Here is a 24,383-nt window from a genome sequence, read left to right as displayed (position 1 = left end):
ACCACCCAATGGACCCCAACACCCACCCACTTCACCCAGGGCTTTCCTACCGGGCATACATCTCCCGAGCCCTGGAGGTAACAGTATTCTGGAAGAGGGAGTTGTTATCCTGGAAAAACTTGTCATACTTCTCCGAATTCAGAGTAGGATAAATCAGACGGAACCCCCCACAGTTTTCCATCTCATACTTCTCCATTTTCTCCAACCGAATGGCCTGGAAACCTTTGACTTCCTCTATCCTGTGGTGGAACAGAACACAGGGCTGCTGTAGATTTTTCTCAGGGCAAAACTTGGAAGGGATGTGCCAAGCTGGATGCCATGTGGGGCCCGGCAGAGGCCTTGCACACAACAGTGGTCCACCTGTTTTTGCTAAATAAACTTGTGTTTCCCTAAAAGGAGAATCTAGCCCTCTCAGGGCAGCCAGCATCATGAGGCACTGCAAGCTGGTTAGAAACAGTCTTTCTGACAGCTCACCAAATTCTCTCCTCATACAAAAATCCATTTCCCCTTGGCTCAGTTCTGTCGCCACCTCCCCATTCACAGCCCTTATAACCCTCCTCTGGAGAACAGCAGCTTGCATTTTACTAAATTTGAGGGCTTCCTGGATGAGCTTTTATGAGCTATGATGATCTCATTCTCCCTCACAGCCCCTCGGGGAGGTGGAGGTCACAGGGGGAAGGAATGGTAAGACCCTTTTATAGCAGGGAAACCGAGAGCACTGAGCTACCCAGGGCCAAGTCATGACAAAGAGAATGATCCAGGGCAGGGCCCAGCTCCTCCCTGATGTTGCCTCCTCCTTCAGAAAATTAGAGTGCTGGCAAAGTGGAAGGCATCCTGGAATCCCAAGGAACACTACTCACTGTGCTCTGGCACTAGGCCTGCCACCTCCCAGCAAGGGGATCTTGCACATGTAAGCTCCCCTTCCAGAAGCCTGGTCTCCTTAGCTCCAACAACAGGACCAATGCAACACCCCCACTACCTATCCACCACCCTCCTCATAGGGAAGACAGGGCACCTGCAAAAGTGCTCTGAGAAACACAGTGCCATCTGAACATAGATGCTGTTGCTCCCAGTTCTAGAAGCTGATAACCAAGAATCAGCAGGCTCTGCTCATGGGGACCTGGGGGCTGCTGTGGGACCTGACAAGCAACAAAGGCATCTCTTTGACCAGGTTCCGAGTCTTCAGACACTAGAATCACTCCACAGAATGGAGGCCTCTGTTTAAAGGCAAATGCTGCCATGCAGGAAGCAGGGGACATAGATCCTACCAACCCAGTAACATGAAGTAGGTCAGACAAATGTGTCTTTTTTTTTTTTTTTAAGGGATTTTTTTTTTTTTTATTCATGGCCTAGTTGTTGTTGTTGTTGTTGTTAAGATTTTATTTATTTATTCATGAGAGACACAGAGAGAGAGACACAGGCAGAGGGAGAAGCAGGCCCCATGCAGGAAGCCTGACGCAGGACTCGATCCCAGGACTCCAGGATCACGCCCTGGGCCAAAGGCAGGCGCTGAACCACTGGGCTACCCAGGGATCCCTGACAAATGTGTCTTTCTGTAAAAATAAAGCAATGGCTTTATTTTTTGATTGGTAATCCCTGAATCTTCATATTATATTAATAACTCATATCCATGATACATAGTTCTGTCTATAACTTAATCTCCTATTTTTAGGTACAAAAAAAAAATGCTCACAGTAAAACTATCCAAACTGCCACATTCTGCAAATATAAACTAATTTTCAAATAGGATTATCATTTGTTAGAACTGACTCCCTGCCCTACCAACTCCAAGCAAGAGTCTTTTTAAAAATTTAATTTTTTTTTATTGAAGTATAATAGACGTATAATGCTCTGTCAGTTTATTGGGCATGCAACACGATTCACTATTTGTATGTATTGTGAAATGACCACCACAGCAAGTATATTTAACCTCTGTAACCATACATCATTAACAAAATTTTTTTCTTCTGATGAGAACTCTTAAGATCGTAGCAACTTTCAAATATGCAATACAATCTTACCAACTATAGTCACCAACATTACCTCCCTATGACTTATTTATTTTGTAACTAGAAGTTTGTATCTTAACCTCCTTCACTCATTTTGCCCAGGCAATCCCTTTCACCATCTCTAACACACACTATAGTGTCAGGCACTGTGACGAACCTTTGATTATACATTATTTCATTCAATTCCACCTTAGAGGTTATTAGCTCCATTTGACAGAAAGAACACTGAAGCTCAGAGAAGTGACATAAAGGCCATATAACTAGTAGGTTGTCGAGGACCAGGACAGGCCAGTCTTACTGGGAGCAGGGAAGTCATAGAGAATGGGGTCCCCTGGGTGCTGGGGCATCTCTGTACCTGATCTCCCGAGAACGACATTGCTGTAGGAATCGTCCCCGTTGTCTCTCTTCCTCCAAGACTTTCTTTTTGTCACAGCTTCCCAGGTTGATCAGAACCAAGGTGTCATAGAGCAGACTGTCTTTCACCTCTTTATCCAGCCAGGAGTCAGTGGAGAAGCTCGGAGAGTGGTTGACCTGTGTGCAGCAGGGGTGTCAGGGGGTTGGGCTGTTCAGAGCAGAAGCACGGAGCAAGGCCAAAACACCACCTCCCTGGAGCCACCTAAGGCCAGTGTGAGGCCCTGGCTACCAGAGGAGCAGGTGTGGGAGAGATGGGGAGAGGGAGTCTGCACCAGAGCCACAGTGAGGAGAGAAAGAAGCAGAATCTCCTCTACTTTAACCAGTTTGATTTCAATCTTTTCCTCTTGAGAAGCATCGGGGTGCCCTGTCTTTTGTCTCCCCTCCACCTGGTGGGTGTGCTTGGGTGTGCTTTCTCACATACACAGCACGCCATAGAGCAGATGGAAGGGGGCAATCCAAAGGGTCAGGCTGGGACATGGGAAAGAAACCAGACTGATGCATTCAGGACCCTCACCAGGACTGAGGGGGAGGCAGGTGGGAGGAGGGAGAGGACTCAGTCCTGCTCACAGTAAAGTCCGTATGCACTATGTAACATAAGAAGATTTCTAGCAGTTTCTGAAGGCCTGTGCCTGGTGGCCAATTCCGCTCTTTGTGTAAGAGCTCCAAACACCCGGGGCACCTGGGTGGCTCAGTGGTTGAGCATCTGCCTTTAGTTCAGGTCGTGATCCTGAGGTTCCGGGATCACAGAACCCGGGCTTCCTGTGAGGAGCCTGCTTCTCCCTCTGCCTGTGCCTCTGCCTCTCTCTGTATCTCTCATGAATAAGTAAATAAAATTTTTAAAAAATTTTTTAAAAAGAGCTCCAAACACCCATATTCTCCTTCTCACCTATACCTGGGAACAGGGGCTGGGAATGGAGGAAAGGCAAGGCCCCAGGAATGGGACCCATAATTCTGGCTCTGCCTCCTGAAGGCTGACTCTGACCATGTACCAACCGGCCCTAGCACCTCTGACTTGGCACCTCGCTTCCCACACCCTCACCTCCTTATAATGGATCCTGAAGGGCCCCTTGAGGGCTGCTGAGCACCAGTCTAATTGGGAAGAGAGAGAGAGAGCCAGATGCTTTTTTTTATCCTTCATCTACCCTGCCATGGGTCTGGGGGAGGCAGGAAACTCACTGCATGGCTCCTCATCTGTGCCCTGGGCCACAGACTCCAGGCCACTTTCCATTGGTGCTGGGCACTCAGTGGCCCAAGCCCCTGAGAGCCAAGCTTGGCAGCTCCTCTCTGATATTAACATCAACTAAGCTTTGATGAAGAATACCCCCTTTCTGGGAGATGATTTTTGTTACAAAAAATAGAGCTGTCTTTAGAGTCTTTCTGTGCCTGAGATCCAAGTTTCCAGGTCTGGGTGGACCTCAAGGAGGCATAAAGAATTCTCTAATTCCCAGCCATCTACCCCCCTCTGGTGGCCACTTCTCAGCTAAGGGAGAAGCCTGGGGCAGCAAGCACAGGGCCTGGCCAGGAAGTTGATGAAAATGACCTGACTGAGCCAGGGATGAAGGGATGAGCCTGACCCTGGCTGACCCCAGTAACAGTGTCCGATTTTTACCCCTCACCCTGACCCCTCTACCTCCAGCAGCCATGGCTTGAGTTTGTGGTCCAACAAGATGTCAAAGCCCAGGATTTCAAAGCAGGCGCTGTTGAGTGTGTGGTTGGGGAAGCAGGTGTGGTAGTTATGCTTGATGATGGGGTGGGCGGAGATGATCGTCTTGATGATGACATCCTCAATATCTCTCCAGATCTGCTCTGTGTTGTAGCCATGGTTCTCCATGTACATGTTAAAGGTGGAGAGCTTCCTGGAAGGAAACTGCAGGCTATGAGGCAAAGCAGCCCACCTCTGGTCATCTAAGGCCATCTCATGCTGGGAACCAGAAGATTCTGGAGAAGTTAAGTCCCCAGAGGTAATGGGGACAGACAACTGGAACCCAGGGAGACAACAGGGCTATGTCAGCCCAGGAAGGACCTGCAGGAACCACAGAGTCACAAGCCTCTACTGTCTGAAAGTGGGTGCTGGTATAATGATGCATAAGACTTGGCTTTTGGTTCTTTCACTGTGACCCAGAAAACACCCACTAGGCTGGGGCAGGGACTGGGTATTCTGGGTAGAAAGCTTAATGGGAGAATTAAAAACAAAAACAAAGACAAAAACCCTACATCATGGTTTTGCTTTGATGGCAAATGGTTTCTCAGCCTTTGGTGTTCATTAGAAACACTTTTAAGAACAGCTACACCTGAGTCCTACCCCAGCCATCTGACGGGATTCTGGGGACCCCCAAAGTCACAGAAACTTTGCTTTAGGACTTCCACAAAGAAAAGGCAGCCCCAGGGCATGTCAAAAGATGGGGTTAACAACTGTCCAGGTAAATCAAGATGGTCCTGATTTCAGATAAATGAGATGTGGTATAGGGGTGCCTAGGTGGCTCAGTGGTTGAGCATCTGCCTTTGGCTCAGGACATGATCCTGGGGTCCTGGGATCGAGTCTCAAATCAGGCCTCCTGCTCAGCAGGGAGCCTGATTCTCCCTCTGCCTATGTCTCTGACCCTCTATCTGTCTCTCATGAATAAATAAATAAATTTTTTAAAAAAGATATATATATATATAAGATATATATATTTTTAAAAAGATATATATATATAATGGAATATTACTCAGCCATCAAAAATGAAATCTTGCCATTTGCAGCAACGTGGATGGAACTAGAGGGTATTATGCTAAGCAAAATAAGTCAATCAGAGAAAGACGATTATCATATGATTTCACCCATATGTGGAATTCAAGAAACAAAACAGAAGAGCCTGGGGGCAGGAGGGAAAAATAAAATAAAATGAAATCAGGGACAGAGACAAACCATAGGAGACTCTTAACTATAGGAAACAAACTGAGGCAGTCGCTGGAGAGGAGGGGGCTGGGGGAGGGGGTAATTGTGTGATAGACATTAAGGAGGGTGCAGGATGTAATGAGCACTGGGTGGCTCATGAGGCAGCTCAAAGAGCTCACTGGGGGATCCCTGGGTGGCGCAGCGGTTTGGCGCCTGCCTTTGACCCAGGGCGCGATCCTGGAGACCCAGGATCGAATCCCACGTCGGGCTCCCGGTGCATGAAGCCTGCTTCTCCCTCTGCCTATGTCTCTGCCTCTCTCTCTCTCTCTGTGTGTGTGTGTGACTATAATAAATAAATAAAAATTAAAAAAACAAAAAAAACAAAGAGCTCACTGGACCCCGGCCAGCAGAGCCAAAAAGGATGAAGCAGGGGTGGCCAGCCAATGCACACTTGCTAAAGGACTGCTGTACACATGAAATGAGAGAACCCCAAGAAACAGCCCCCACTGTCATGGGGGAGCCTAAGGACCATTTGGGGAGGGTTCAACACACATATGGAACAACCGAGGATGCATTTATATAAAGACAGATTAGTAAAGGCCACTCAATTCAGAGGCCTACTGCCTCTACCTGTCATTATCAGGGAATAATATGTGGCACATAAATGAATTTTCCAGATCGCTTGAAGCCAATCCACTCAAGTGCAAAAATAAATGTGTTTAATTTGCCTAATTGGGAAATAAATTTTCCCAAAATAGATTATATACTTCCTTGCCTTCTTATAACAGACACTGCAAATCATAACATAACCTCTTCCTGATGATTCAGGCACATCACAATGAATATATATTATTGTATAATTTCATAATGCCCAGTGGTTAGCCAATTCAATTTAACACACCAGTTATGTGCCAGGCGCCCTGAGAGATGAAGAGGACCTGGTCTCTGCCCCCGAGCCCTGCCAGATTTCCAGTCGTTCTGTCTTCCCTTCACTGTTCCTGCTAAGTTTACGGCTGGTGGGGGATTTACCTGGGGTGCAGTTGGCCGAGCTGGGGATGAGGGAATTGGGGCAGGTGAGGTAGTCAGAATGAGAAGCAGATCGCCTCAGAAGAGGAGGAAGGGGGGATCCCTGGGTGGCGCAGCGGTTTGGCGCCTGCCTTTGGCCCGGGGCGCGATCCTGGAGACCCGGGATCGAATCCCACGTCAGGCTCCCGGTGCATGGAGCCTGCTTCTCCCTCTGCCTATGTCTCTGCTTCTCTCTCTCTCACTGTGTGCCTATCATAAATAAATAAAATTAAAAAAAAAAAAAAAAAAAAAGAAGAGGAGGAAGGGGAAGAACAGGAGAGGTAAAAGGAAAAGGGAGGAACAGGAGGAAAGGACTCTGCCCAGCACATGGGAGGTGCCTAGAAGGCCAGGGTGCCACTCTAACCCTCAAGGAGGCTAAGCACAATTGAGAACACGTGACAGACGTGTGCACCAAGCCAAGAGCGGTCATGAGGTATGGTTGATGTTGACGAGAGGGTAGTGGGAGTCCAGAGATGGGAAGGTTGCTGTGGGTGGTTTGACTCGGATTCCACAGGCTCGTCCTCAGAGACAGATCTCATCTGATTAAGTGAGCAGAGACTCACAGAGAAGGCTGGCTTCACGGTGGCTATATGGCTGGACCAGGACCCAAAGCCAGATCAGGGGAGGCAACATGGAAGCCCAGTGAGCCAGAAGAACCTTCAAGGATGTTATCCCATGTTTTTGGTTGGTGCTGAGCAAAGATGGAGAAGTGGGAATGAACAAGGCCCATATATGGAATGTGAGCCACAGAGTGTCCCAACAGACACCACAGAGTGAACAGACAGACGGCGTGGCCCAGTGGTTAAGGGTAGAGACTCGGGAGTTTTCCTTGCAGTTCTACCACCTGTTTCCTAATACGCAAAGCCATGCTGATAATAATAATTCTTATCTTCAAGTGTTGTTGTGAGTGTTGTGAGTGGGCTAAGGTGTGTATGTTTCCTAGAGTAGTGCCTGCCAGATAGCAAGTCCCCAACAATGCTGACTACCAGTGTAGTAGTGTAACAATGGATGGTGGCGTCTGGTCAAATTACAGTAGATTGAGAAGAAGAGTTTGAACCTGAATCTCTAGGTACCTGGGAGCCCCATCGCTGTGGAAGTAATGAGTAGAGAAGTCCTCCCTTATGCACAGAGGACGCTTGGCCCCATGGATAGTGCCAAACTCTACATGCACTGTTTTTCTCCTATACATACACATCTATAATAAAGGTTAGTTTATAAATTAGGCCCAGAAAGAGATCCATAATAGTAATGTCACATGCCCACATCATTCACCTCATTTACCTCATCAGGTAGGATCTTATCATTTCACATCATCATCATAAGGAGGGCCAGTACAGTAAAGGAAGATATTTTGAGAGAGAGAGAGACACCACACTCACTTAACTGCAGGTAGCTGAAACCATGGATAAGCAGGGACCACTGGATACGGAATACAGAATAACAACAACATTCATCTGGAAGGGGGTTAGTGTTTTTGAAGCCCATTCGTACACATCATCTCAATAGGTCCCTCATGGCAAATCTGAGGATGGCCAGCCAGAATTCATATTTTCCTGTCATTTTATTTTATTTATTTTATGTTATTTTATTTTTTAAAGATTTATTTACTTATTTACGACAGACACACAGAGAGAGAGAGAGAGGCAGAGACACAGGCAGAGGGAGAAGCAGGCTCCATGCAGGGAGCCTGACGCGGGACTTGATCCCAGGTCTCCAGGATCACACCCCCGGCCAAAGGCGGCGCGAAACCACTGAGCCACCAGGGCTGCCCTTTCCTGTCATTTCAGAGATGAGAAAATGGAGGTACCAAGAAGTCGAAGTCTGAATTTAGAGAGAAAAGCAAGGAGGCTGAGCAGACATCAGGTCTGAGGCTGAAGCAAGGCCTAGGTCTGGTGGAAAGAAGGGACATGGGGACATCTGCAGGAGGAACCTTCAAGATTCAACAACCAAGATGACACCAAACCCCCCCATCCTGTAGGCCAGGAGGCAGAGATGGGGAAGTTGAGCAAGGGGACCATTTTGGAACTCTGGGGTGGGAGCAAGGAGCAAGAAAAGGCTGAGTTGTAGGCAACAGATGTCAGGGTATAGTGAGGGATGAGCCTGGTGCTTAGGGAGAGGTGGCAGGGTGGAGGCCAGGGGAGCAGAGCAGAAGGGTGAGGCCTGACCTGGGGGGAGAGAGAGGTGAGGAAAAAGAGCAGGAAGGGAGGGGGGTGAAGGGCAGCAGAACAATTCTGCACACTCTTCTCCCTGAGTCCTGGCACCCCCTAACACCCCATCCATCATGGCCTGAGGGCCCAAAGCCTGTTGATGGGGTGTCTTCTCCTAAGAAGAAAGAAATGGGGGTCCTTAGGTTACATGCCTCTGACTAAGGAAAAAAAAAATCACAGTAACCATAAGCAGTGTCCCTGCAGCCATCAGGGGCCATTTGAGTCTCACAGTGACCCTGGGAGGTGGGCAGGGCACACAGGACAGGGCAGGGCAAGACATAACACTGCCCTCATTGTACACACCAAGTGGAGGCTCAGAGAGCCGAAGAGACTTGCCTACACTTACTTAGCTGGCAAGAGTCGGAGCCGGGCCTGAAAGCTAGGCCTCACCGAGCACCGGCTCTCGGCCCGCAGCAGCGTGGGAGGCTGAGCTGGTGCCCACGGGCCTGATGAGGAGCTGAGAGCTTCGGGCGAGACGGGTGCCGGCACCCTCCGACGCAGGGGAGACTTCCCTTCAAGCAGGCATCAGCTAGTGATTTTCCATTTGCCTTTTGGCACTCTGCCACCAGGGGAGTTGGGAAATTTCACGTGTCTCTCTGATGCTTTGAAGCCAAAAGACTGTGTGTTTATCCATCCTTTGAAGCCTGCTGCAAGGGGACGGAGCATGCGCCTTGCAACCCGACAGACCTACTTTCTCATCCTGCTCTAACATTTACAGCTGTGTGACCTTGGGCAGCTTAGCCTCTCAGAGACTCAGTTTCCTTGTCTGTAAAGAAAATGAGATGGTACCTAACTCATTGTTCTGCACCTACAAAGGGCAGATGACAACGCCCCTGTCATGGTGTGGTGAAGATGCAATGGGGAACAATGCACATGGACTCCCCTCCACAGGCCCCACCACACAGGAGGCCTCCATAAGTACTGCCTCCCCTTCCCCTTGTGCCTGGCTGTGTTCACTTCTTTCAGCTCCCCCTTTTTCCTACAACTCAACCCCATCCATCTCAGATGAGACAGGATTAGGATTAGACAATAACATGCATGTAATAACTGGGAAGACTCTCATGCATTCCTCCCATCTCCCCCCTCTCCTGGGGAATCTCAAAGCCAGCCAGCCTCGGTCAGGCCACACCAGGCATCGTGACCTATCATTCAAGAATCTCTGTTGGAGCAACACCCCGGAAGCCACAGGCCAACAACTGCCTGGCATGTCCACCTCCCTTGGCTGACTAGCAATCGATAAATATCCGTTGGTTTGGAAATGTCAGAAATGCCCAGGGTAACAAGCATATGTTTTGGGGTGTGTGTGTGTGTGTGTGTGTGTGTGTGTCCTGCTGGGGAAACGTTCATGTTTATCTCTCCTCCTCCCAACCTCCTAGGGTTTACGATGTAGCCTTCTTTTAATGATTAACAGCCAGAGGGCAGAGACTAAGGAGGCAAAGAAATATTTGCTGAGACCATGTGACCCAAGATAGAAACACTGCTGGGGACTGACAGGGTTTGGGTAGAATCCTAGGCAGCAACTCTGAGCCTGGCAGGGCAAGAAAAGAGAAGTGAAGCAGCTTCCTTACCTCTTACTTCCAGCGTGAGCGTCTTGAATGAAATTGGAACTGTGCTTATTAATGGAATAATTAGTCAGGTGCATGCAGATCTCATCCTGGGGAAAGAGACACAATTCTGTGAGGTCAGGAGGAAGGGCAGGCCATCCGCTTTTTCTCTGTGCCCTCCTGTGTAGCCCCCACGGCATGAAGAGAGGAGGGGAAGTCTTGGGGCTTACTTCAACTGATGAAACAGAGGCAGTAAAGTGGGAGCCTGCAACCTGGGGTAGGAGAGAGTCTAGCTCCTCCTGAGTTTGGGTGGTTCACTGCCTGAGGGACATTTCAGAAGTCCTGGGAGATCAGAGGGTGCAGGGTATGGGTAGGGGAAAGACCCATGGCCTTCTCCCCTCAGATACCACAGATCTGGGGCACTAGCTTTGTGGTAGGGCAGATCTGGCCATGACGAGGCCCAGCCTCATCTCTTCCCAGTTCTGTGACCTTGGACAAGTTCCTTTTACTGAGTTTTCATTTCCTCATTTGTGAAATGGAAATTATAATCCCTATTTCTGAGGGCTTCTAAGAGGGCTAAACGAAGGGACATCTGCAACCTGGCACATAGTAAGTGTTTAGCAAATGACAGCCATATCCGCAATGCCTTGAGAATGTGGAATGAACTGGGATTTTTCATCCCCCTAAGGAGGAGGGGGAAGGGCACATCCACTGAGCTCACCAGGTTGTCTGTGCTGGGGTGGGAGTAAGAGGTGGTGGCGAAGCGTGCTAGTCCTTCCTTGTATGCAAAAATCCTGAGAGGGTCACAGGATGTCATCAGAACATAAATCCGTAGGTCAAACTTGAACCCATCAATAATAAAGGGCTACGAGGAGGGAAGAGAAGTCACGTAAGCTTCCAAGGAGAGATTCAGTCTTGAATATTAGTGCCTTGTCTTGGTCTTGGTACTACAGAGTAAGGGCTGGGCTGGGGTAGGGGACAAGGACAAGGTGACTTGACCCATGGGAGTCACTAAACTACACCGTGCCTCAGTTTCCTGCAGCACAAGTAACCTCCTCCCAGAGATCTCCTGGCAACCAAACAAAATAACATTAAAAAGTCCTGTGATAGAGCCTCTGGGTGGCTCAGTTGGTTAAGTGTCTGCCTTTGGCTCATGTCATGATCCTGGGGTCCTGGGATTGAGCCCCACATTGGGGTCTCTGCTCAGCGAGAGCCTGCTTCTCTCTTTCCCTTTGCTGCTCCCCTTGCTTGTGTGCATACTCTCTCTCTCAAATGAAGAAATATTTTTTTAAAAATTAAAAGTCCTGTGATGAAGGACATGTGTCACCATCGAGGGCTGTATTACATGGCAGCTCTGCAAAAGTGTTTCCTGCAATGCTGGCCAGTCCTTTCCAGTCCACACATACTTCTAGAGGGTTCCTCCCTGCAGTGAGCTATACCACTGTGACCTCTGACCTCCAGCCATGGAGGAAGGCTGGTTACCATGAACCCTCCAGGACTATTACCCTCTCCTAAATGAAAAGGAGCATCCACAGACCAAATGTGCCCTCTAGCTGTCATCTGTTAGAGGTGACAGGCCAGCCTACTAAGGCCAGACCAGCTACAAGGGTACAAGGGTGAGGGATGCTCTGGCCCAGACACATGTCACAGCCCTGGTTGGAAGGCCTGGTCTGGGGACACCTGGGTGGCTCAATGGTTGAGCTTCTGCCTTCAGCTCAGGTCACAGTCCTGAGGTCCTGGGATCGAGTCCCACATAGGGCTCCCCACAGGGAGCCTGCTTCTCCCTCTGCCTATGTCTCTGCCTCTCTCTCTCTGTATCTCTCATGGATAAATAAATAAAATCTTTAGGGGAAAAAAAAGGCTTGGTCTGACAACTTTTAAGGCAGAAGGCCGAACTCAGCTTTGACACGCACACACCCCGACCCCCCCGCCTCATTCCCTCACTTCCCTTGGTGCGGAGGAGCTAGAGCTGAGGTTGCTATGAGCGAGAAATAAATGACCACGATGAAGAAGTACCTTTGAAATATAGAGCTGACAGATCTTATCCTCGCCTGGCTTGATATCTTTCACTGTCCGGGTGATGAATATACCTCTCCCTTGGCAGCCCGAATCCGGCTTACAAATGTATGTCTTATTTTTTCTTGACCTGCTGTAGTTCTGCAAATCCCCCCAGCTACCAGAGCAGCAGGGAGGGAACGAGATACACCTTTAGCGGAGGGAGCAGTGAAAAGGAAGCCTAGCTCTTTATTTTTAAAAAACCACCAAAAACCAAAAAAACCACTAAACCTATCTCATGTAACAAAGCCCCAGAGTTGACAGACATGTCAACTGGCAAGAAGAGAAATAGCCATGCACGTGGATACATGGTGGAGAGAGGGTGGGCTTTGGAGGGAACTCAGGCCTGGATTTAAACCCAGGCTACACCACTTACCAGCTGTGTGACCCTCTGCAAGGACTTAACCTATTTAAGCCTCAATTCCACTATCTACACAATGAGGATAATGACACCTGTTTTGTACAGTGGTTAATTACGTAACAGACAGGCAAGGTGCTGATACATGTTGCATGGCCCATGAAGGTAGCTATGATCCAAGTACTTTGACTTTCTAGGTTTGCAGACAGGAGACATGGACTTCTGTGTGGGGCACAAGCCCTGACAAGTGTTGTGACCTTGGATCCACCAGTCTCTTCCTCTACTCCAGGCTGCAGCTCTTCCCCAGGAACACCCCCACTCCAGCCAGAGTATCAAAGCACAAATACTGTCCTCGAATATACTCTGTAGAAAGTATATTCAGAAGAAAGAAACCACTTTAATGTATTCTAGATCTCAGGCTTGCTCCACTTCTTGTTTTGCATTTGAACTCATTTGCATCGTGATCACTGGAGAAGTCACTTCACTGCAATGTTCCTCAGTGGCCATGAAATCTGGAGGTGACTGAAGGCCAGTATGTTTCCTTCTAAGTTGCTATTAAGTCCTAAAACTTTCCAGGCTCAGGAAGTCTGGGAATCCTGGAGCTCTTAGTTTTGAAAAGCAGTGAGTGCAGAGGACAGAGTGGGATTCTTGTCATGTGAATATAATTCCAATGGCAATGCTTCTCTGCGCCCCCTCTCCTCATCCCAAAGACCAGACTGTACCCCGGTGACAATCATGTCATCTCGCATTTCTTCTGTTTCTTGGTGCTACGGTCCAGAGCATTTTGTATACTAAGAATGGATGCTCTAAATAAAAAAAAGGGGGGGGGGGAACCCCTGGGTGGCGCAGTGGTTTAGCGCCTGCCTTTGGCCCAGGGCACGATCCTGGAGACCAGGGATCGAATCCCACGTCGGGCTCCCGGTGCATGGAGCCTGCTTCTCCCTCTGCCCATGTCTCTGCCTCTCTCTCTCTCCCTCTCTCTGTGACTATCATAAAAAAAAAAAAAAAAAAAAAAAAAAGAATGGATGCTCAGTTTCAAGATGGATAAAGCAAGACAGGAGACAGGGAAAGGCTGGCTGCCATCCATGCTTCTGCCATGGAACAGAGGTCAGGTGTCCCTCCCTACTCCTAATCTGGGCACTAACCATTATCTCACTCCCTCCAGAAGTGCTCACAGTCCTTAAAAATTCAGAAACTGCACAGTTAAGAAGCTGGAACAAGTTCAAAATCAACAGATTTCAGGGTCAGAACAAATTCTCATCCCAACTGCAGGCACGGGTTCCAAGGCACCCAGCCCCTAAATGTCATCTGATTCTTTTATTGCAGAGCCTTGTATTCTCTTAACCTTGGACACACCCTTTATCCCTCCTCTTCCTGAAAAGGAGAGAGAGAGATGGGAGAACCTCTGGGAAGGGAAGTAGCACTGGGGAATGAGGAGCAAGGGGGAAATGTAAATTGGGGGTGGGTGGCATAGAAGGGAACACAGGTAGGCACTCACTCAGCAGGAAGACACCAGGTCCTAGGGAAAAAGTGGAAATCCCTAGGGAACATCTTTAACATGCGGCTCATATTCCTGGCCAGCAAGTCCTTGCGGCAGATTTCACTCATTCCAGGGAAGTGATTGATTTTCTGCAGAGGAAGGCAAAATTCATGAACAACAGGGGCCATGGGAGTACCCAGGAGATCCCCTCAGGGGACAATCCAAAAAGTAGGGACCCACTGGGTAGATGTCACCCTTATACGGAGGACCAGCTCTGCCCAGATACCTGGTAACTTTTCATTTCCATCACCCTCTCCAGCGACACAGAGTAGTCCGTCCAGTAGAGAGTCCAGTCATTGGTTTCCCCTCCCTCTCGAAGGCCATATCTCTGGGCAGCCCTACGCACTGCCATGGAGTTGGAAAAAGAAAGGCCTGTTAGTCCAGGAAGTGGGGGAGGAGTGTGGGTTTGGGAGGTTATGTTTCTAGGTGCTCTCAGACCACATGCTGAAGAGAGACACCTCAGCTTATTGGGCCTGGAAGCCATCTTGCCCGGCCTGACCTCACCACTGCCAAGAAAGGAACATGAAGAGCTATTGAGGCATACAGCCAATACCCAGTGAACCCCACAGAAGGTTATCTGGGAAGAATGTTTTATCCGCGCTGCTTCCCCTTACCAGGAAGTAGAATTCTGGCTTTCCTCCAAATACTAAGCACAGAATGTTCAGGGAAGATAAACCTAACCTTAACATCAGCCAGAGCCAAGCTTAATTAGAAGACAAATTGACAGAAAAAGAAAAAAGCATACAATGATTTTCAAAACCACATATATGCTATCACAGCCTTCTTCCCCTGTCCCTCTTAGCATTAGTAACTGGGAGCTGACTCCAACACAAACTCAAATGCCTTCAAGGACCTGGAAAACCAGAAGTGCCTTCAGTGACCCAGAGGAGTCAGGACTAGCCTAAAACATTCTAATTTGAAATCCATATAATAACAACACTGCTCTGTAGTACAATGTAGGTCTGTAGGTCATCTTCAGTCTGTGGACTGCTAATCTCTAACTTATGCTCTAGCAAGGAGCAACAACTGCCTTCTCTACAATCAGATTCCCAAAAAACCCTATATGAGAACTACAGAGAGCTGAAATATACACCAACTGTGGTCAAAACCCATATTTTCTTGGAATGAGATTCCAACTTCTTCAAATAGTTAATCCAGCTAGATGAAGGAAACAATGGGATGTGAAGACACCCACTTTTCATCCTCAAGATTATACAAGAGTGACCCTTCCCAACGCTTTGGGGTAATCCACTGGGTCCCCATCATGGATCCCTTGAATGCAAGTGCTCACCGCTCTCATATCGGCAGGTGGAGAGATCGATCACCAATCATCTGGAAAAGAGAAAAAGGAAAGCAAGACAGAGACAGACACACTTGCCAGAACAAGTGACCACACCCAGAAGCATCCGGTCCTGGGTGAGGCTGCATGAAACCCACTCTGCCACACTAATCCTGGTTTGATGAACCCCACTAACTGAAGACACAAATCCAAAGGGTTGCAGAGAGGCAGAAGGCAGACTCAACTGGTACCCTGTCCACAGGGTAGGAATTCTGTATTGGGGTCATAACTAATTCTGCTTCAGCTCCATATGAATATCATCACCTCTTCAATCCTTTTGCTCCAGCAGCCCATCAGGAACAGGAAGTGAAAATCTTTTGGGCCAGGGTGTGATCCTGGAGACCAGGGATCAAGTCCTGCATCAGGCTTCCTGCATGGAGCCTGCTTCTCTCTGCCTGTGTCTCTGTCTCTCTCTCTGTCTGTGTCTCTCATGAATAAATAAATAAAATCTTAAAAAAAAAAAAGAAAGAAAAAGAAAATCTCTTGGGCCAAATTACTTCATGGTCTCCCTACTCTTGCCCCCCACAAAAGGAAGTTGTGAGTTAGAAAGTGGACAAACTTTCAGACAGCAATGAGTCTGAGGAGTAACTCATTGTCCCCAAAAGGAACCAGGTTTGACAGAATAGTAAGTAGGAACTAAAAGGCAGAAGCCACAGGCAGATCCTAAGTCAGCATCAGCTTCATTGTCTTTAAAATGTACTAAGTTCCCAGGACAATAAGCACTTCCTTAAAACAAGGAAATTAAATTATCTTTCTCCACACAGTTAAAAAAAAAGGGGGGGGGGAGGATCCCTGGGTGGCTCAGTGGTTTAGCACCTGCCTTTGGCTCAGGTCGTGATCCCTGGGTCCTGGGATCGAGTCCTGCATCAGGTTCCCCACAGGGAGCCTGCTTCTCCCTCTGCCTGTGTCTCTGCCTCTCTCTGTGCATCTCACGAGTTAATAAATAAAATCTTAAAAAAAAAAGGAATGAAGATTAGGACAGGGTGTGGTTGGAGATTACACACACCATTATCTGATTCTATAAAACTGATCGTCAGGTTGGTTCTTCCCATACATCTGAATGGGGGTGTGATTTTGAGCACACAGCATCTCTTTAACCTCTCATTAGTGGCCAAGGCCCCCTCCCTTCCAGGTCCCTTCTGCTCCCAACAATGTGGACTCCCATTCCCTATCTTTCAGTCCTAACCTCTTTTTCTTCCTCTTCTTCTTGCCTTGCTGCTGGGCATTCTGAAGCCCCTCGTGCACCCCAGTGTCCTCGCTCACGAAAGCCAGGGTGATGATTTCTTTCAGATCGTCTTGGGAACTGTCTTCTCGCACTTCTGAGTCGGCTCCTTCCTCACCTTCCAAAGACAGGCACTGAAGCATCTCCCCAGCCTGGGAGGAGGCTCTGGGGAAATCCCTGCCCACCCTGGGGAGAGAGCAGAGGGAGCAGCAGTGACTTGTATCGGCCTGCAGGGGGACCCCCTCCCTTGCTCATGTGGGTGGTAGACCCGCTCTGAGACCAGGCACGGATTGCAGTTTAGAAAATGCCACCCCACCTCCAAGGTTGGTGCAGGCTCAGGGAGAGAACTGATTCTACCTTTTGCCCTTGGAGACTCTGCCCTTAGGGACTCACTCAGCCAATCCAGGCTTTGGTTTTGCCCTCCTGGGATTTGCAGGAGCAGGCTGAGATGCTATGCATGGCACCACCTGGTAAACAATCTTAGTGAAATGAGTGAGTGTCTGGAGACAGCCTCAGAACCAAACCCTAAGCCTTCCCAACAGAAGAAGTTAGTCCCAGTGGGTGCAGATGAGGGACTCTGAGGAGGTCTGTTAACTGTTTTGACACTACACTGAACCTCCCACCCCCAACCTGCTGCTGATGGTGAATGCAAAGGTAGCTTGTGGAGCATGGGGTCAATTGGTAGCTGACTTAACACAATTCAAGCCTAGGGCCATAGGAGACCTTCAGTGATCCCAACCACAGAAAAAGCTAGTGTCTCCCACACCATGCAATTGTACACAAAAACAAACACCAAATGGTAAAACACCGATAACAAGGTCCAGCAAAGGTCTTGTCCCTCCCCTATTCCCATGATGATTTCTTTGTTGTTTGCTTGAAATTTCAAATATCAAATTCTTTTAATGGTTTTTAATGCCTCTGATTCAATAATCCTTAGGGAATATGCTTAGTGTGACTTTGGGTAACCTAGAACAGCCCAGATCCAATTAACTGATCCATCATCCAGGGCTTCTGTGACCATAAAGCCAACTTTCTGGAGCTCCTCCTCCTCTGTACCTCCAAAACAATGCCAACCTCTTCCTCCTCACTCTTGCCACCCCTGTCCTTTGATGCTCTTGCTACTTACTATCTGTTCTTCCCTCAACTCTTTGGTTTTTAAAAGATAGTAATATCTTCATTATAATTTATTATAATGAAATAATAAAACACTAAAAGGAGTTTATTTTTTTTTATTTTTTTTTAGGAGTTTATTTTTTTAAAGGGAGTTTAGAAAAGGATAAAGTGGGAAATCACTGTGGCTTTTCTACCCTAGTATAGCAACTTTGTCCCTTTTGCATATTCTCTTTAATTATTAATTTCTAAGCATAATTATTCGTCTATAATTGTAACTATAATATAGAAACCATTTTCTTTTACTCTTTTTTTTTTAGAAACAATTTTCTATCTGCTTATCTTCCCCGACTTCATATCATATCAGAAACATCCTGGGGCACCTGGGTGGCTCAGTGTTTGAGCGTCTGCTTTTGGCTCATGTCATGATCCCAGGGTCCAAGGGATCCCGGGGATCGAGGAGTCCTGCATCGGCTCCCCACAAGGAGCCTGCTTCTCCTTCTGCCTATGTCTATGCTTCTCCGTGTGTGTGCGTGTCTCTCATCAATCAATAAAATCTTAAAAAAAAAAAAAGAAACATCCTTTTGCTGGTAACAAAGCTTATATGTTTCCAGTGTTTAATGGCGGTGTAATAATGCTGCACAGAAGGAATGTGCCTGAATTTAACCAACCATTGCCCTATTGTTGGCAATGTAAGTTTCTTCCAATTTTGCTATTACATTATTAGCTCTAAAATGTGCACTTCCATGTACAGAAGGCCTTTTACATCTTGAGGATTATTTTTCTTAAGATATATATCCAGAACCAGGATTACTAGGTTAATATAAAAATTATATAGCTTTTGTTTTTGTTTTAGTTTATCTATCTACCTATCTTGCCATGTTGTTTCCCAGAGGGACTCCAACAGTTTGGATTACTATCAGCAATATGTGGTAACAGCAGACCCACCAGACATCTCATGGGAATCACGTTTCCTCCATACCCAAACTTGCTAATTCTAGACAACTTTTTGTATCTTATGGGCCATGTTTTTAACATTACTGCATCCTTCCACATCTTTCTGCCTCTATCCCAAACCAAACTGGGGAGTGGAGAGCTCTAACTGGGAGCCTACCTATGAATAACTTCATAATAAGCCCTTAGAGGAGTGTACTTCTTTATGTCTTTCAAAGAGTCATCACATACACCATTGCACCAAATGCTCATAACCATTGCCAAGAGGAAGGGCAGCATTATTAAGTCAGCCAAAGATCACCACTGGTTTCTCTCTTTGCTGAAGAGGGCTGCCCCTTACAGTCAAGCCCCTTTATGGTGACACCTGAGCTGGGGGAGAAAAAGTCATACTCAGCACAACAGACCAAGGGCACCTGCGTCTTGGAAGTCCATTTTTCCCAATGAATAGGCACATTCTTGTTCAAGAGGACTAAGGTCCATGAAATCTTGACCTCAACCTGCTCCCTTGATTTCAGGTAAACGGCCAACTCCACTCCCCGAGCCCTCCACAACGGCCTCTGTTTACCCAGCCATGGAGGAGTGGCTCCGTTTACCTAAAGGTTAATGTTAACTGGAGGAGAGAAAACTGACCCTGAATTCGGCCTCTGGAGTTGTGAGTTGCCTTTGCTCTTTTTCGAGTCCTTGCCCATGTGGTAGGAACAAGTCATAGCTGCCGCTGTTCGCCTACCTCAAAGAGAAAAACAATGGCAAAAAGATCAAAATCTGTTAGTTTTGCACGACAAGAGAGACCCAAGCACATAGACCAAGGAACGGAGCCTGAGTACTTCTCAAGGAACTGGTTACCGTGGCATTCTCACCTACCTTCCCTGGATTCTAGGCTGTGATACAAGAGCCCCTTGAACGGTACCTGAGTCAGGTGCAAGATGGTGGAGAGCAGTCAATGCTACATGAGTCTATTTTTGCTTTGCCTTTGTCCACCTAGCTTTCTCTTCCCCTGGTCCTTTCCTTCCTGTTTGACCCCCAACACTAAATCCCGTTGACTTATCTCAAAGGCTCACTAACAGAGAATATCTTGCTCAAATTCTGCCGGGGTGGGGATAGGGGGTACATATGTTGCGTGCTGAATCTAGCCTGCAGAAGTGTTCACTTGGCCCACCTCAGTGTGTTGTGGTGATGGTTTGAAATAGAAGTAGTTGCCAATAGCTAGACAATATCAATTTCTCATAAAAATCCAGATTTCCATTTCTTTTGGAAAAATGGGTCCCCATTGCTTCATGCCAGTAATCCCCCAGAGCCAAGTAATGGCTCCCTCTTTAGATATTTTTCAGTCTTTCCCCATCCTGTCCCTATGGTCACCCTGATACTAGAGCCAAGCGACAGTTGCTCTTGTGTTATTATTTTCCTTGTAGAAGCATTAAGAGAGAGGGAACATTTTTTGTATGCCAAGATCATTTCTCTCCTTCAGGCCAGAGGCCCAGCCTCATTGACATCTGGACTGACCTGTCCTCTTTTAGCACATCCCTGGCCCTCAAGCAGCAATGAGTTAGAATAAAAGCTGCTTCCCCCAGAACCTCTCAAGGTTTATCTTACTCTACCAGCCAGAATTCTCTTTGCCAGTCTCAGCAGCCACTCCCTGCTAACCTGGGGGTTCCCACCCACTCTCCTGCCCAATAATTTGGTTATCAAAAGTAGTTTTGCAGCCTTGAGGAATCAAAGGAGGAGAGCCAATAAATGCTAAAGACAAGGCCTAAGGAAAATACAAAAGAATGAAAGGGGCTGCCAGTACCCTGAGCTATACATACACTCTAGTATAAGGGCCTCTGCAGTCAGAGATGTGACTTTATTTCATATATATATATATATATTTATATATATATATATATATATATATATATATATATATATATATATATTTTTTTTTTTTTAAGTAGGCCAGTATGGAAGATCAAGAGTCAGACACTCAACTGACTGAGCCACCCAGTGAAGCATCTGATTCTTGAACTCAGCTCAGGTCTTGATCTCAGGGTCATGAGTTCAAGTCCCATCTTGGGCCCCACGCTGGGTGTGGAGCCTGCTTCAAAAATAAAATAAAATAAAGGAAAAAATAAGAAAGAATCAGATGCTTAACTGAATGGGCCACCTAGGCACCCCCAAAGATGTGGCTTTAAATCACTTACTAAGAAGCAGTTGAAGTTTCCTTCCATTTTAGTGTGGGGTTTGATCTTGGATCTTCCAAGCCAGAAAAAGCCAACCAAACCCTGGTTAGACAGCATGAAAATGCACTTCATTGGCCACCAGGGGGAGGGAATGCACCTTGGGATAGCTTCATGCAAACACAAGGCAGGTTATTTCGGAAATCTCAAAGGAGGGACCATAGTTCATTTCCACTTCCAAAGGGTACATGTTGACTATTCTTCTTACTCCCAGAGGTGCTGCAGAGCATGGAAAATATTTATTGCTTTCTTTTGCAAGGCTGAATTAATACAATAAAAATGCAAGGTCAATAAACTGGAGGAAAGAATCATTTGATGTTTGATTAAGAAAAGATAGTAGAGCATGTTTAAAGTTTCAACTAAGTTTTTTCTTCCTGACCTTCAGAGCCTGGACTCTTCTTTCAAACTGTAGTAGTACACATGGCACTGAAGAGCTATCCTACTGTGTCTGCTGGTGACTTCCTTCTCTTACCCCAAATAACAGGTTTTCGGGCACTTCCTCCCCTTTTCATCTTTTGGTTCTCATTCCCCTACCAGAAGCATCCCTCTGAAGGCTTCCAGTGGGCAGCTCTCAGGAAAGGTCAAAGTAGATGGGGGAAGAAGATGTGGACCTATGACCCACCAATCTTGCTTCCAGCTTTGTCTTTTTGACTTTGTGCATCATAAGAAGCCAAGTACTATCTCCTCCTTTATTCTCTCTCTCTCTCTCTCTCTCTCTCTCTTTTTTTTTTTTTTGGTATTGTTGACACACAATGTTACATTACTTTCAGGTATACCCTCCTTCCCTAGCTTTTCTATGATTACTGGTCCACCAGGAAGATAAAAACTTCACATCTAGAATGGTGCTTTGAGTTTTGATGCAGGCAGAGTAAACTAAGATGCTTTTCATGGCCTTTTGGCTTTTCATTCTAGCTACCCTTGAAATTTCAGAACAGGGACTGAGTGAGTTCTTAGAAAGACATTGACTAACAAGGAAGGATAGGGGTGCTCAACTGCTCAAGGACTGGGCCAGTAAGAAGTGCTGAGAATGGCCACATTCCCTGGAAACACTAAGGATCTTGCTGACTCAGGTGACATTTTTCATTCTGCTAAAAACTGAGAGGAAGATGCAATTTTCAGGGCCGACTCATGCCCAGCCATTTTCTGCAAAACCATTCAGTGCATCTCCAGCAAAGACTGATGGATCTGGATCCAAATCCCAGCTCTACTTACTGGCAGATGACTGTGGGTGAGAAACTGAGCCTCTCTCTGTTCCTCGGTCTCCTCATTAGTAAAACGAGGATAATAATATCCACCTTGTGGCATTATTTTAAAGATTAAATTAGTTAATATTTATAATGCTCTTAAAGCAGTGCCTGGTTCAAAATAAAAGCTGTATTATAAAAGGAAAATAGAACAGTAGGGTTAGCTCCCTTCCCACCTCATCCCCAAAATGGAAGTTACATTTTTCCTACAATTCAAATCCCAAAGGAGGACATTCCTCAAGCCCAGAAGAATTCTTCGGGAGGTGAGAAATAATAACTAGAAGGGGGAGGGGGGCTGGAAAAGAGGAGCAGGTGTATTTATTTGCAGAGGGCTGGGCTGGCTATCCAAAACAGAAGAGTCTCTCTCCCTGGAAGACTTCTCCACATAAAGGAAGAAAGGTGATCAGGAGAAGGACCCAGTGATGAGGAAGGAGGAGTCCTTTTGCGATTCCCAGGGATCTAAGGGACAGCTCCCCGGGGCGCACTAGGTTTGGGAACTCGAGGGAAGGCAGGAAATGAGGGGAAGTGGGGACAGGAGGGAATATGGAGCTAGGGGGAAGAAAAGTTGGCGTGTGGCAAGGTCCTGGCATCGGAGTCTTGAGGATGATAAAGGGAGAGAGGGTATTTCAGAGGTGAACGCGAGTATGGGGCTGGGAAGAGATGAGCTACCACGCCAAGGGGAAGCAGGGACCCGGAGGGTGAGCGGCTTTGCTGGTAGAGCGCCACCGGGGAGGGCCGAGGGGGTAGGTAGCCCTGGGGAAGTGGGCATCGAGGGGGGCTTTGGGGTAGGACGAACCGGGTTTTCAGCGGGGAGCACTAGCAGGCCACGATCTGGGGCCAGCACCAGGTTTGGGGGACTCTTACCCGCGATTCCTATTCCCCCGTCTTGCCCCCGCTCTGCCGCCCGGACCGCTCGCAACCACACCTGCTGGCCCCCTCCTTAAAGGGTTAAGCTCCCATTGGCTGCCGGACAACACTAAGCCCAACCCCCGCTCCTTCTAACTTGGGGTGCGTTCAGCCGTCATAGGTTTATTTGCATATAGGACTTTCAAGGTCTTCGATTGGCCCCAGAGGCAGGCTGTTGTGCCCCCCCTCCGTCCCGAATCCAATTAACCGCCCCTGCGCTCTGAGAGGGCAGCGCCCGACGTCGTCCCGGGAGACGCGGAGGACGCTTGGGCCGCGCTCCCGGCGCCCCGGGGCCCCGCTACCGCTGGGCCAGCGCGGGTCCCCGCCCTCCCGGCCCGCGCCGTCCGGGCGCCGGGACGTCGTGCGCAGGCGCAGCCGGAGCCTCGGGGCCGAGCGACCTCGAACCGTCCGCCTGGGCAGCTCCAGTGGCTGCGAAGGGGAAGCTGCGTGGGTTTAGCTGGGCGCTAAACCCGGTACTCAGGCCCTCTGGGGAGGGTACATAGCCCAAACCAGGACCAGGGGGAGCCCTGCAGAGAGCACGGATTGAGCCCCCAAGTCGGGGCCTCAGGCATGTGTAATGTGGGCAATTGACATCACCTCTCTGGGCTTAGCTTCTCTAACGGCAAAGTAGCTAATCTCAAACCTACAAAGAACCGCTCTGGCTTATTGAATCATGACATCTCAGAGAGTGGCGGGGTCGTGGCCCTTCTACTGACCTGGCCCATGAGACAGAGCCCCCCGGGGCTCTGGGGTCTTGTCTTGGCTTCTCACAGCGACGCTTTGACCTTCCTCTGGCAGATGGGGAATCAGAGTAGTGAGTGGATTCAAATAATTGTGGTTTCCTCCCCTTTCCACCTGTCTGAGCGCAGACTTGTGTCCCAGACCGCCTGCAAAGGCTTGGCAGCTGGTAGAACTGTTTCTGCCTGAGTTAATTCAGGATTGGTGAAAGACCAAAGGATCGATCTAACATTCCTGAACTATAGTATTTTTAGGAAACTCTCTTATGGATTGAGCCAAAGATTCTTGTTGCCTATATCCATCCCACTCTTTCTGGAGATTTCCAGATGTTTGAATTGATGATACTGAATGCAGCTGCTCATGTAAAATAGGATTGTTTAGTTCCAATGAGTAAGAGTTGGGTAGGACTACGCATCATTACTCTCTTAGGATAGAGCTCTCTTCCTGCAGTTGAGGGGAGACATATAAGGAGAGACAGGCCCTTCTCAGAAAAGCTCTAGTCAAAAAGACTAATGGAAGGGGCAATATCCTCACTGATGTAGAGGATGTAGAGTTCAGGAAAGTTTCCTAGAGGTTGTAAGCTTTTG

The 24,383-nt window shown here is 47.8% G+C and overlaps 2 protein-coding genes across 4 annotated transcripts in view; both read right to left on the bottom strand.

Annotated features, from left to right (window-relative positions):
• The window catches only part of LOC121473499 (tubulin polyglutamylase TTLL6-like), a 40,240-nt gene extending 24,057 nt beyond the window's left edge, over positions 1-16,183 (bottom strand). The window contains exons 1-9 of one of the 3 annotated variants that reach the window (XM_041725940.1): positions 15,362-16,183; positions 14,297-14,415; positions 14,029-14,159; positions 12,134-12,290; positions 10,839-10,982; positions 10,142-10,227; positions 4,054-4,279; positions 2,365-2,540; positions 51-239 (exon numbers count right to left, since the gene is read on the bottom strand). In XM_041725940.1, the coding sequence (XP_041581874.1) occupies positions 51-239; positions 2,365-2,540; positions 4,054-4,279; positions 10,142-10,227; positions 10,839-10,982; positions 12,134-12,290; positions 14,029-14,159; positions 14,297-14,317 (1,130 nt within the window). In that variant the 5' untranslated portion in view covers positions 14,318-14,415; positions 15,362-16,183. Of the gene's footprint in view, positions 1-50; positions 240-2,364; positions 2,541-4,053; positions 4,280-10,141; positions 10,228-10,838; positions 10,983-12,133; positions 12,291-14,028; positions 14,160-14,296; positions 14,416-15,361 lie in introns of those variants that run through there. The other 2 variants (XM_041725941.1, XM_041725942.1) reach the window with 2 other exon arrangements.
• LOC121473984 (tubulin polyglutamylase TTLL6-like) lies at positions 15,399-23,232 on the bottom strand. The gene is made up of 4 exons (XM_041726815.1): positions 23,017-23,232; positions 19,326-19,422; positions 16,596-16,817; positions 15,399-15,402 (listed from the first exon to the last, which is right to left on the bottom strand). Exons 2-4 carry the CDS (start codon positions 19,400-19,402, stop codon positions 15,399-15,401), a joined length of 303 nt encoding a protein of 100 aa, XP_041582749.1. The 5' UTR covers positions 19,403-19,422; positions 23,017-23,232.
• Positions 23,233-24,383: the final 1,151 nt, after the last annotated feature.

This window comes from Vulpes lagopus, chromosome 12 (assembly GCF_018345385.1).
Source record: "Vulpes lagopus strain Blue_001 chromosome 12, ASM1834538v1, whole genome shotgun sequence".
NCBI lineage: Eukaryota > Metazoa > Chordata > Mammalia > Carnivora > Canidae > Vulpes > Vulpes lagopus.
This window is presented reverse-complemented; position numbering and strand designations above follow the sequence as displayed.